Source organism: Molothrus ater, chromosome 1 (genome assembly GCF_012460135.2).
Source record: "Molothrus ater isolate BHLD 08-10-18 breed brown headed cowbird chromosome 1, BPBGC_Mater_1.1, whole genome shotgun sequence".
Classification (NCBI taxonomy): domain Eukaryota; kingdom Metazoa; phylum Chordata; class Aves; order Passeriformes; family Icteridae; genus Molothrus; species Molothrus ater.
In genome coordinates this window covers 44,431,862-44,443,938 of record NC_050478.2, presented here as the reverse complement: position 1 = coordinate 44,443,938, position 12,077 = coordinate 44,431,862, and the positions used below count along the sequence as shown (strand labels likewise).

Here is a 12,077-nt window from a genome sequence, read left to right as displayed (position 1 = left end):
TCTACCTACACACAGGGAAACTTCACAGCCAGGATGCTGTTCCAGTGTAGGATCACTGTGTGCACATCTCTGTAGGCACGATTGTAATGTGCTGATGTTGGGCATTGCCCTAATGCAGTGTAGGTTTGTGCAGGGGCAGTGGTGAGTCTTTGGCGAGACAGGATAAATCAGAAATCCCTGTCTTCCACTGGTGCCTAATCCCGGCTCGCCGGGTTGATGGCTGGAGTTTGTTTCACTTGTTTTTTAAGTTGGAGAATTGCAAGGCTGCTTAAAGTCAGGTCACCATTTCCAGGTTGTGTGAAGAGTGCGAGCAGCGCAGTGTTTCTCAGCTTTGCAAATACTTTTGGCTAGTTTAGGTATTCTGCCTTTAGATTACCAAACAAACTGTGCTGGTTAAGTGGGAAGCATCCTCCAGTATTTCTTACACAGTATTTTCAGTGTAGTTGCTCTGAGTCTAATTAGAAAATCTCCCTTGCAAAAGTAATACCATGTACAGAAAACAAATGTAATAATATGGGGGCTGTTTTCAAAGATCTGAATTTAGTTTTTTGTAACCTTATTCCCTCTGTCCACCTCCCTCTTAAAATAAAAACAAAGATCCTTGAGGGATTGCTTTTGGTCTTGGCAATACCCTTAGGGAATTTTTACTCTCCTGTCAAACAGTGGTTTCTAGGAGGTTGTTTAGTAATTGATCATGAGGGTCACAGGTATCGTATTGCACAGCATTTATCCCATGGTGAAAAGATCTATTCCCAAAGTGCCCATCCATGTCCATAGAGAGCCTTATCATCCTGCCTGCCCCATCACCTCATGAGAAAGCCCTGCATTACTCTCTGATGCTGAGCAGAGAAACAAATACCCACGAGAGTCCCTGTAACATTACAATCTTCCTGTTTCCGGAAGCCTGTAGTCCACATTCAGGTTTGTGCCTCGGCACAGCAGAAGTGCATGTGTGGGATGGGAGAGAAAGAAGGAGCAATGAGGCCTCTGTGGCCCCCTGAGCCAAGTCTGGGTCTGACTCCAGCCATCATTTAGTAAAGCTGTCATGTTGCTCTGACCAACAGCAGCCACTGGGGCACTGTCGGCATGTGGGCACAGCTGGAGCAGATGTGCCGCTGCTGTAAATCTCTTTTCTAGTACCAGCTGTGGCTCACCTTGAACAAGGCATATGGTTAATGATGCTACACTAACCCTGTCCTGCTGAAACTTCCCTTTCATGCAGCCAAGCATTAAACCTGAGCAGCCAGTGGCAGGGAGCAGCCAGCTGGAGCAGAGGCTAAACTGCCCCTCACAGCCTGCTCCTGATGAAGTGAGGAGTGAAAGCAGAACACTGTCCAGCAGAACTGGTGGCCAGAGGTGGGGAGAAGGAGGACAAGACTTCAAAGGACAGAAGCCATTTCACTTGCTGAATGGTATAAAAAAGCAATTTGAGAAGCAAAACAGAATTGGTCCCACAGTAACAGTTCTGGGTAACTCAAAGAGAGAGCATCAATCTGGGCCAAGTCATTCCATGTTCTGTATTAATCTCGCCTTGCAGCAATCTATTTTTAATCCATCATTTAAGCTTTGTTCACCCTTACTATTCCCCTAACACTGTTAGAGTCTGCAATCTAGCACTTAACAGGGTAGGAAAGAATTGCCATTTTGCTCCAAAATGCTGTGTTTTCCTTCCTAATGGGGAAGGAAAGTCCCAGAGAGGAGAAGAGGGTATGAGGAAACTTGATTCAGTGGCACCAGCAGTCTAAACACACAAGAAAAATAAAACAGTGGGGAAATGGAAATGTGGTCAAAGCCACAGCATTCAATTGGTGGGAGTCCCTAGTCACCAGATTGCAAGATTTTTGATAAATTGAAAGGAATTTTCTGTTCCTCTGAAGGGAGCACTCTACATGCCTTCTTTTGAGGCTGTTTGATCCTCAGGAAATAATTCTAGGCTTATTGGGCTGAAGTGTAGCAGCTGTAAGTCCAATGTGTAGTGTGGTTAAAACACTTATGCAGGAAAAAAGAGCCATTCTTGTCCTTGCTAGTATAAAAGAGTTTTGGAGCTCACACTGGAAGTGGGACAGTAAAGGGCTCATCTCACTTGGTGTTCAGGCAGTACTGGAGTCACAGAAAGGATACAGTCCACTTGACAGATGTTTTGCTTAGAAATACCTTTATTTTATAAAGCCACAGTTTGTTCTGTAAAGTTTTACCACACTTATAAAAAAGGGGCTGACAATTCTGAGGGACAAAAGAAAAGCTGAAAACATTTCTTGTAGTTCAGGGTTACACAAAGGTTATATTTATAATATATATATATTTATTTATAATTTGGAGACGGTAGAGATGAAACTGCAGACTGGGGGCAGCTGTGGGGTCATATTTCAGAGACTTGCTCGTGTCCCACGAACAGCGTTTCCTGACAGAAGGGGTTCACCAGGACCATCCCGCTGTCCCGGTAGTCGCCGTTGGCCGGGGAGCGCGGCTCCGACAGGTGGTCCTGGGGAAAAACAAAGACACAGATTGAGCACTTCTCACCCTTCACCCTCCACGGGCACACAGGGCATTCTTCCCAGTCCCCCAAAGGTGCCTGAATGTTGTGGGCTGTGACTCTGGAGAGCCGGGTTTGGTGAGCTGGTTTTTCCCTTTGTCAGGCAGGAGGAGCTGTGAGTGAAAGGTTCCTCTGAGAGTCTGCTGATTCTTTCTCAGCCTGGGGACCCAGAGGTCAGCTGCACCAAACTTCCAATCCCTTTGGAACTTTCACATTTCTTTCATTTCTTTTTTGTTTTTTTTCAATTTATTGGCTCATTGCAATTGTTTCCTGTCTCTCAGTTGAGCTTGACTCCTCAAAGGCGCATTTTCAACTTCTTTTTATGGTTAGAAAGCCACACATATGGGTCCAAGCCCCCTAAGCATGCCCCAGTTCAGTCATATTCTGATCAGGTTTAAATAGGACTGCTTTTGAAGACCACTCTGTATGTGAATAGGCCTGACATTTGATTCTGGGCAAAGCAGACCAGGTCCTGTCTCAGTTTGAGCAACATGATTGCCAGCAAAGTGAGGTTAATGAAGTGATTGTGACTGTCTAATCAAATCTCAGAGGCTCCTTTCTAAACTTTTTTTTTAATTTAGTCACATGAGTTAGTCAGCTAGCTGATCTGAAAATCATTTTAGCATAAACTCAGACTCTCCACTGTTTCTAGGTTTTAATTATCTTTGAAATGAACTGAATTATTCTCTGTCTCTGAGGCCAGGGAATAGATTTCTTGTAGGATTACTGCAATTTCTGTCAGTAGGATCACCTGCTCATGTGTGAATAATCCCATCAAACCAGTCAGATCCCTTAAGTAAAGGCTGATGAGTGTACACCACATCACCACACTCCCCCACATGCTGATGTTCTGATTACTTTTGTAGTGGAACACTGATTCCCTGAATCGGTGTTTGAGAAGTTACAGGCAGCTCTTGAGACATAAACGTACACAATTTCTTTGTTTTATTAACTCCCACCAGCCTCCTTTTTTTATGCTGTGACTGACTGTCAGTAATGAGCCAGCCCAAAGGGCTCTCCTTAAGCCATCATGGCATGGCTTGACATTGGCTGTAGGCTCACAAGGAAGAGAAACCCAGGAACAAATTCACCAAGAGATGGTTAACACCCATCACCACGCAGCAATTTGGAACACATCTGCAGTGGCTGGGAATAGGATGGCAATCCAGTTTTGCTGAGATGTTTATTCCATCTAATACATGTGTAGGAGCGAGTCCTTCCCTAAAAGCTGTTCCCCTGAACATGTACAGGGATTTCAAGGCTTTATTCATATGACTTCCTCTCCCCTCCTCCCAGCATGGCTTCAGTTACGGCTTTCAGACACCAGCTCTGCAAGTGAGGTACCTCGGAAGTCTCCAGTGACTGGATCTCTCTTGGTAACTCTACAGCATGCCTGTTGAAGTAGTCCATGGTAATAGCATTATTCCAATAGCTCAGGTTGTTCTCTGGGTTAGATGTCTTCTTCTTCCTTCTCATGCAGCAGACTGTCAGCAGAACTGCTGTCAATAGAAACATGCCAAAAATCTAGTTATTTCCTTTCAATAAGGACTCATCAGTACCATGGATTTGTACTTTATGTTACCTAAGGAGAGGGCTGGTCACCTGCATTCATATGCTTCAGTCTCAGTCAGTCCCAGCTCTCTGCTAGCAAACCCTACACAATTATGTCAGAATCTAGGCCAAGCAGATGAGGTTTTGGGCTTGGCAGAATATGCTGGTTTTGCTCTCTTATTGATGTGAGCGTATAATCTTCAAGATGTGGCTGCCTGATTAATGAAAAGCTTTGTTGTCTTAACTGATGGCAATTTAATACCTAAGAAGGGATTTATAGACCCTCTAGGAGAGAGGGCATTCCTCAGGGACTAAGATGCTTCTGTGGGAATCTTTTCTGCATCTGGTGTGTTCAGAGGCTGCAGTGATGAGCACATTAGCAAGTGGGCAGTGAGAGATACCTGTCCTATTTCAAATAGCAAATTCATAAATGCCGCAGTGTAGTAAACCCCGTAAGTTTGGGAAAAGCACCATGGAGAATATGAACAAGAGGAATGCTGAAACAGCAAAAGAAAATTCCTGTTTCCCTGTCCTCCACCCTTAACCTATCTCTGTAACCCTATAAGGCAATGTCCTGTTAACCCCTTACCATTGGTCAACCTTGGATCCTTTCCAACCCTATAAAAGAAGCATACTGTACCCCATTAGGGGAGAAAGAAGAAGAGCAGAGACCCTTCACGGACCTCCCCAAATAAAGCCATCTTCGTGGAACAGCCTGCGCCTTCTCCTTCTCCTCTCTCTCCGTCTGCTGCAGCCTCAAGCCCAGGGCACCACTACCTGGCAAGCAGAGCTGAAATCCTGAGAGCTTGCAATCACTATAGAGCTGATAATCACCATGCTTGCTAGATGGTAGCCCCGTGGCCTTGGCATGAGCGAGCTAGCTTCGGGCACCCGGTCCCTACCCAGGCACTGAGCTCCTGAGCCCTAGTGCTCTGCTTTATAATAACCCCAATGAGAGGCTTTATTACCACAGTTGTGTGACTTCCATACCAAGAGCTTCTGTCCTGAAGTGCCACTGATCCCTGTCTCTGTTGCCTGCTATTTGTAACTTGGATTTTGGTTTGTGACCATGTTCCAACACATCAGCAACCAGCCAGAGGAACATATGGGTTCCTGAGTAGGATGAGAGAGGGGTAAGGTGGTGTGGAGATCCCCTGTGGCACCAGTCTCACATACCTTACACTTCGAGGATAGTGTTAATGCCAGAGCAGGGGTTTTCCTGCCTGTCTCCATCAGCTGTGGGATGTGGAATCTACTGATAAGGGTAACCTGTTCCCCCACACTTGCCTGGGCATTGGGTGATGTCTGAGAGTGTTATTTTTTTTCCTCACCTTCAGAACTCACTTAAGCTTTTACAATCTGAAATATCTGAACTTAAAGTAGAGCAGCTAGGCAAGATAAAGTGACCAGCAAGTGAAATTCCTGATGTTCAGGAGTCTGTCTGGTCCCAGGGCCACAGGAATCCCCGGCCTCAGAAATGCCCAGGTAATTCTCTCCCAGCAGGCAGCTGAACACAAAGCTGGCTGAGTGTTATTTTCTGGAATTGCTTTCAGTTTATCCATCTCTGTTGCCATTCAGATGGGTAATCTTGGCTACTTTAGGAGAGACAGGCAAAGCCATAGCAGCAGACTTACTGCTCCCACTGGCCCTGGCTCAGGGAGAAGCTGGGGTGTGTAGAAGGGTTTGCTCAGAGCTGTAATGTGTGAGCTCTGTCTGCTCCCCTTACACCTGTGGAATTCATTGACCAGTTGTGTTTGTAATCTACCTGATTTATACAGACAGGTAGCTGCACATTTACTTGCTTTGATTTGTACCCGTGAAATAGGAAATGCCCTGCTGTAAATTCCTTCTATCATTTCTAAATCCCTCATGTTAAAGAGAAGAGAGAAAATATTCATGAAGAAGAAAAATATATTATTTCCTCAGCTACAGGTATAATTATGTATTAGAATGATAACTCAGAGGCAAGAAAAGACTGCAGAGAGATCACTGCTGCTATGTATGTTTTGACAAACATTGCAGCTACCCATGTGCCATGGATCTCATTCCTTATCCCAGCTACCACATAAAAATAGCGGCACAAAAGTGCAAGGCTAGAGCTCTATTTAAAAAAAGATAATAAACTATTAAGAAGAATAATAATAAAAATCAATGTCTTTCAGTTCAGGCAGTTCTGTCACTAACAACTTCATTTGCTGACAGCCCAATAGTCTGAATCCTGCTGCTGCACCTCATGGCCCCCCAGAACTGCTCTCCCTGCCTGGGGAAATGCCTGTCCTCGTGAAGGGCTGAACCTTTTATCCCTACTTTGGCTGCTGCCCTCTCTATGTCCCAGCCCAGCCTGCAGGCTTGGGCAGATTAGAAAGTGATGCAGGACTTGCATTTAGTCCTCACCACTGCTGGTGAGAGCAAACAGTCCTTTTCAGTACTCCAGCAACAAGAGATCCATCCCTAAGGCACAGAGCATTTCTGAAGGTGCCTGAGGATGTGAGAGCCCCAGTAAAGTCAGCTCTGTGCAAATATTTTTTTGAAAGCCTGAGGTTTTACAGCTTATAAAATATTGTGGTTGCTGACAGAGAAGTATCAGATTTGGGGTTCAGGGCCTGGAAAGCCAGTGACACTGAGCTGAGAGAGATGCCAGCTTCTTCCAGCAGGAAATGGCCTTGCCATGTGTAGATATATACAGCAATAATTCTCCCTCTCTTAATTACACTCTTGGCCTCCAACTGTGGTGCACACACAAGAAAATGGATGGAAGAGCATGGAAAATGGGTTCCTGAGCTTCCACAAATATGTATTTCAGCAGAAGGATGTCTACCTAAGCTGCCCCAATTCAAAGCAGAGGAGACCTCATTTAAGAGGGTGAGTGAGGACAGCAAGGCTGGAATGGGCTAGTCCCTCTTCATCTTATATTAACTGCCTTTTTCACAGAATCATAAGTTGGAAAAGACTTTAAGGAATGTTGAGTCCAGCCATTAACTTAACACTGCCAGATCCACCACTAAGTGACAGCACTAAGTGCCACATCTACCACGTAACATGCCATATTTGGGGCATATTTAAGTGAAATTAATGTAGCCAACATAGGACATCTCACTTCCAGATCACTAAGACCAGGGTACAGCTTTTATATTCCTAGATATCCTTTTGTTCCCATTATTAGAATGACATGTGTTACAGAAAAACTCTTCCAGACAGACAACTCTGATGGCCAGGGAGGCCATCTTAGGTGGATGAAATACACAGAGGGCAGAGATGTTTTGGAAGGCACAAATGGCAGTAATGACAACAGAGGTGAAGAGAGAGCTAGTAGCTGCACCACCCTGCTATCTATCCTGGTATATTATGTGGTTAACTCTTCCCTGGTTTTCAAGCAATCCTCTGGTTGCTTTCTGGGAGTCAGAAAATCTCACCTAACTTCCCTCTGCCTGCTCAACAGCGAGTGCCATGAGAAGGACATGTCAGTGTTGTCCCTGTGTCAGCCTGAAGTCCCTTGTACAGAGACTGTGACAATGTTAGGAATTATCAGAGGTCTCTGGAGGTTCGGGGATTCTGGAAGCATTTCTAACCCATGTCTTTTCATGTGTTAAGGGGGTGAGCTGCTGATGAGCTCCATCTCTGACACTGGATATTATCTGGCCATAGGGCAAGTTACATCTGCATTATCTGCGCCCCCATCTATGACATAAAACATCCCACAAATTGGAGAAACAAGATTCTCACAGATTTACAAGTTTCTAGGCTGGTGGGAACATGTCCATCACCTAGTCTCACCCATCTAGCACCTGCACACCAGGAGACTTTCACCTGTTACCTTTAACATAATCTATATTTAAGATACAGCACATCTCATAGGAAAATACTCAGCTTTATTTAAAGATACAGAGTGACCAGATGTCCATCCCATTCCCACAAATTTTGTTTCAATGTTTAATGTCCATTGTGGGGACATGCTCACATTACTCTTGTTGAAATACTTTCACCTCCAACCATCACTTCCTCCATGTTCTTTTGCCTTTTTTATTAAAAACTTCCACTATGCTTCAGAAATCTTCCTATATGTGTAGGCCTCAGCCTCTTTTTGTGCTACATCATGGCACAAATGGAATTACGTTGCATTTCTCCACTCCTCATTCCATGTCTCTTTTCTAATCTTCTGATTTTTTTTTAATCTAACCCACTATGATTATATACCACATTCAATCCAGCTTCATTAATGCAGTGTAATGAGATCATACCAATTCCCTAAAGTTTTCTGACAGTCTTTCCCTTCAACTCACTAAAATATTTTACCAATCTTACACAGCTGCATACTCCCTTCCCCCACTTTCCAGCCCCCACACAAAACACTGTGCTAACAGACCTGAAATTGTAAGCACTTAAAAGTCATGCAATATTCAGGGTGAAGCATCTTCATTTACTTTTTCTTATGCCTGCAGATCACAACATAAGCTAAGTTTAAAGAACCCTTCCTTCAATGACTAAAAATGCTTTTTCCTTATTTTTTCCTATTTCCCTGGTTTCCTACATGTAGCAGCACATACTTAGCTGTGATAAAGGTATCAGGATGGATTTGGTTATTGACTACAGCTGTTTACATCTGGAGACAGGAGTCACTCTAGCTCAGCCTGAGCTCACACCTGGGGATTAGGCTCAGGGTTTGGGATCTCTCTTGCTTCTGACTGGAAAGCAAGCATAGGTTTTGTGATGGAGAAGGTGAGTGAGGTAATTTTGGAAAGCATTCCAGTGCATGAAATGTGAGCTAAGTGAGGTTAGGCCCAAGGCAATTCTTCACATATCCTCTGAGTTCTGCTGATGCCTGTGCTGAGAGGCTCAGTTTTCCTCCCATGTTCTCCTGTGTCAGCAGAACTGACTGGATAAATTGACTCCTGTGCATCTGATCTGCAAGCTCCCGTTCTCCCACATTTTATTGTGTCATTCTGTGGTTCCAGTGACGCAAGAACCAGGAGCCCAAGGACTGGAACAGTGAGTTTTAAAATGAGCTCATGTTGTTCTTGTTCTGCATTGCAGAAAGAGGCACCTACACATGTACAACAGCACGTGCACAAAAATGTTCAAGGCTGCCTGAAGGACACTGCAAACCCAACTCAAACTGTGACATGAAGAAAATAATGACATCACTGTTATATATGATTTTGCTATTCTGGGAAAGGGAATGGTACAGAATCCTTCATTTTACAGCCCTCCCATGGCATTAGCAACATTACTCTCATTATTTATACCATGAAACTGAGCTGCCAAAAGATGTCACGCAGCAGACATGGCTTGTGCATTCCTACTCAAAGCATCATTCTTCTGGCTAGCAGCTTCAGGGATTTCAGTGGGACTCATAAATCTGTGCATCTGTAAAGAAGTATGAATTGTAAGGGTGGGAGGCCAAATCCCAGCTCTTATCTAAGCAGAGGAGTTCTTGAGGCACAGATCTTCAGGCTTGTGTTCCAGCCCCTCAGCTGTGCCACCAGCACGGCTGGTGGGACCTGCCAGTCCTCAGGGGGGCTCAGATGTCAGGGCACAGTGCTGCTGAACAAACACTGCTGCTTCCTGCCCTTTGGTTCAAATCCCCACAGCAGGGATGGGCCAGCAAGGAAACCTCAGCAGGGTCTGTCCTCTGCGAGGAGAAGTGCTGCATCCCAAGCACTTCCTCCAGTGGGGATGAGGAGCTAAAGGCTCCTTTGGTTGCCTTCTAGCAAGTCACTTCCCCAGCTACAGAAGCTCAAATGCCCAGAGGTTTTCATGTAACAGGTTCCTGTCACTAGACATGTGACAGCAAGCAGCGTGTAGGGATCAGAGAGGGACAGAGATATCTTTGCAGAATCGTGATATGTTTTCCCTTCCAAGGATTTTTGGGTAGCACAAGCTGTGCCCAGAAGCCCTCCAAAGAAAGCTTTTCCAGCCTCCTTGTAACTCTTCACACAGAGGAGAGATTATATGGAAAGACACAAGGGCTCCTGGCAGAGGAGAGATGCTCTGGTCACTGCACAGCTCTTCAAAGGCTCTGGGAAAACAGGAGGTCAGCGAGCTGGCTTGGCTCCGGGCACCTCTCATTAGCAGGACAAGGGAGCTGAGTTAATTGGATTCCTGCAGCTCTGCAGCCTCATGCACAGGCTCTGGGTTGCCTGTCCTCACCTCTTTCCCTGTTTTTCCAGGGTGTGCAGCTAACTTCCCTGCCTTGAGGCTGTCTCTCTGCCTGGTCCTGAAGGTGCCAGCCTGAGCACAGAGCCACCAGCCCACGGCAGTAAGGGGTCCTCAGTGACTTCCCCTGTGGCTTGATCCCTCCTAAGGCAGCTCAGCTATTTAACAGCACGGGATTGTGCCTCTATAGCCTTTCAGCACCCCAAGGCAGGAGCACGACAATATTCAATATTTTTTTCCCAATCCGTGCCTACAACAACGGAGAGGACCTCCCTTGGAAAACTTCTTCTCTGTTTGAAGGCGAAATGAACCCCAAATATCCGTTCTTCATGCTTCTCCCGAGGGCCGGCTGTGCCCCGCTTGTGCCCGGGAGGTGGCGACAGTCCCCTTCGCGCCGCGCACCGCGCACGCAGCAAAGCGCCCAGCCAGTGCGGGACACGCTTCAGGCAGCCAAACCCGCGGATGGAATCGACTTCCTAGATCTAAAGCCACATCACCCCCAAAAATACCATTTAAATGCCTGCCTGCCGTTCCGTTCGGCTCTGAAATACATCCGAGAATTCCCGGATTTTAAAAGGGGCATCCCAATGAAGGCCATCCTCAGACTTAAATACTTGAATTATTTAAACATTCAGTTGTATTAGAGCCGATACAGATAACTTTCAAAATAGCATTTAACTTTTTTTTTTTAAATGTAGCTTATGAATACAAGAACCAGAATAGGCAGTCACATGAACACATGGCACAAATGAAAAGAAGAAAAGTGCTAACACCTCTATTTAATGAACAGTGGGTTAGCACTCCTGCTATCAGACCTCTCATATTATTATTACTATTGTTATCGCTATTATTATTATTATTCAGCTCATTTATGGCACTCTGCACGCAGAGACCAGTTTACCCACTGGCTATACCTCCCACGCTTGTGTTGTATGGTTTTACACTTCTTATTTTGTATTTAGATGCTTTCTATCCAGTTCAGCTTTCTTTCTTGATATTGACCCAAAATGTAATTCTTGGAAGAATTTCTTTGATCCTTAATTCTATTGATGGACAGACAAGGCATCATTCATCAAATCATCAAATATTACTGCTTCTGACCACGTGCTTGCTACGTGCCAGTTTCTCCTTTCCATCTTGCACAGAAATGCACATGCAAATTCTGCTTTGGTTTCTCTTTGATTGCCCATCTTTTAGCCTTTAAGATTTGTTCTTACTTGTGGTTTTAACCACGTTGGCAATAGCAGAATTGATGGTCCCAGGGGTGTGAATCTAACAAATATGCTGACCCAATCCAATAATTTGCAGCTGCTGAAAGGATTAGTATGGTCCCCTCTCCAGGTCTGCATTCCTGCAACCTCATCCTTTCTGGGTCTCATACTCTGACTCTGTGGGGAGCTGATTCAGCTCACTGGGTGGACAGAAAGTACCAAAGAGTAAAGTGAGTACATTTTTGCCACTTTAACAATCTGAAAGTGTCTCAGGAGGTGAAAAGTCAGGCCCAGGCAGAAGAAGAGGGGCAGGATCATATGCCTGCACATCAGAAAGAGCAGGAGAGAGCAGCACTGTCCTGTTTGGCTGGAGTAAGCTGTGTGTCAGACTGGCTCAGGCAGCTCATCTAGCCTTGTCCTCAGTACAGCTCATAGCCATAAATAACAGCATTAATACTCAGTGTTGTTGGCTGCTACTCCTTTATGTTTCCTCAGGCAGCAAAGGCTGGGAAAAGTTTGGTTTTGTTTCACTCCAGACAGCTCAGAATAATTGCACCCCATGACAGTGAGACTCCAGAGAATATGTTGTCCCACCAAGCTGATACAACCCAGCTAGGCATGGGACATCC

The 12,077-nt window shown here is 45.2% G+C and overlaps 1 protein-coding gene across 5 annotated transcripts in view; it reads right to left on the bottom strand.

Moving 5' to 3' along the window:
* Positions 1–2,136: 2,136 nt before the first annotated feature.
* TMEM108 (transmembrane protein 108) overlaps positions 2,137–12,077 on the bottom strand; it is a 163,616-nt gene continuing 153,675 nt past the window's right edge. For all 5 annotated transcript variants that reach the window (XM_036378907.2, XM_036378905.2, XM_036378906.1 and 2 more), the window contains 2 exons: positions 3,878–4,032; positions 2,137–2,482 (listed from right to left, as the gene is read on the bottom strand). In XM_036378907.2, coding sequence (XP_036234800.1) covers positions 2,360–2,482; positions 3,878–4,032 — 278 coding nt within the window. In that variant the 3' untranslated portion in view covers positions 2,137–2,359. The remainder of the gene's footprint in view (positions 2,483–3,877; positions 4,033–12,077) is intronic.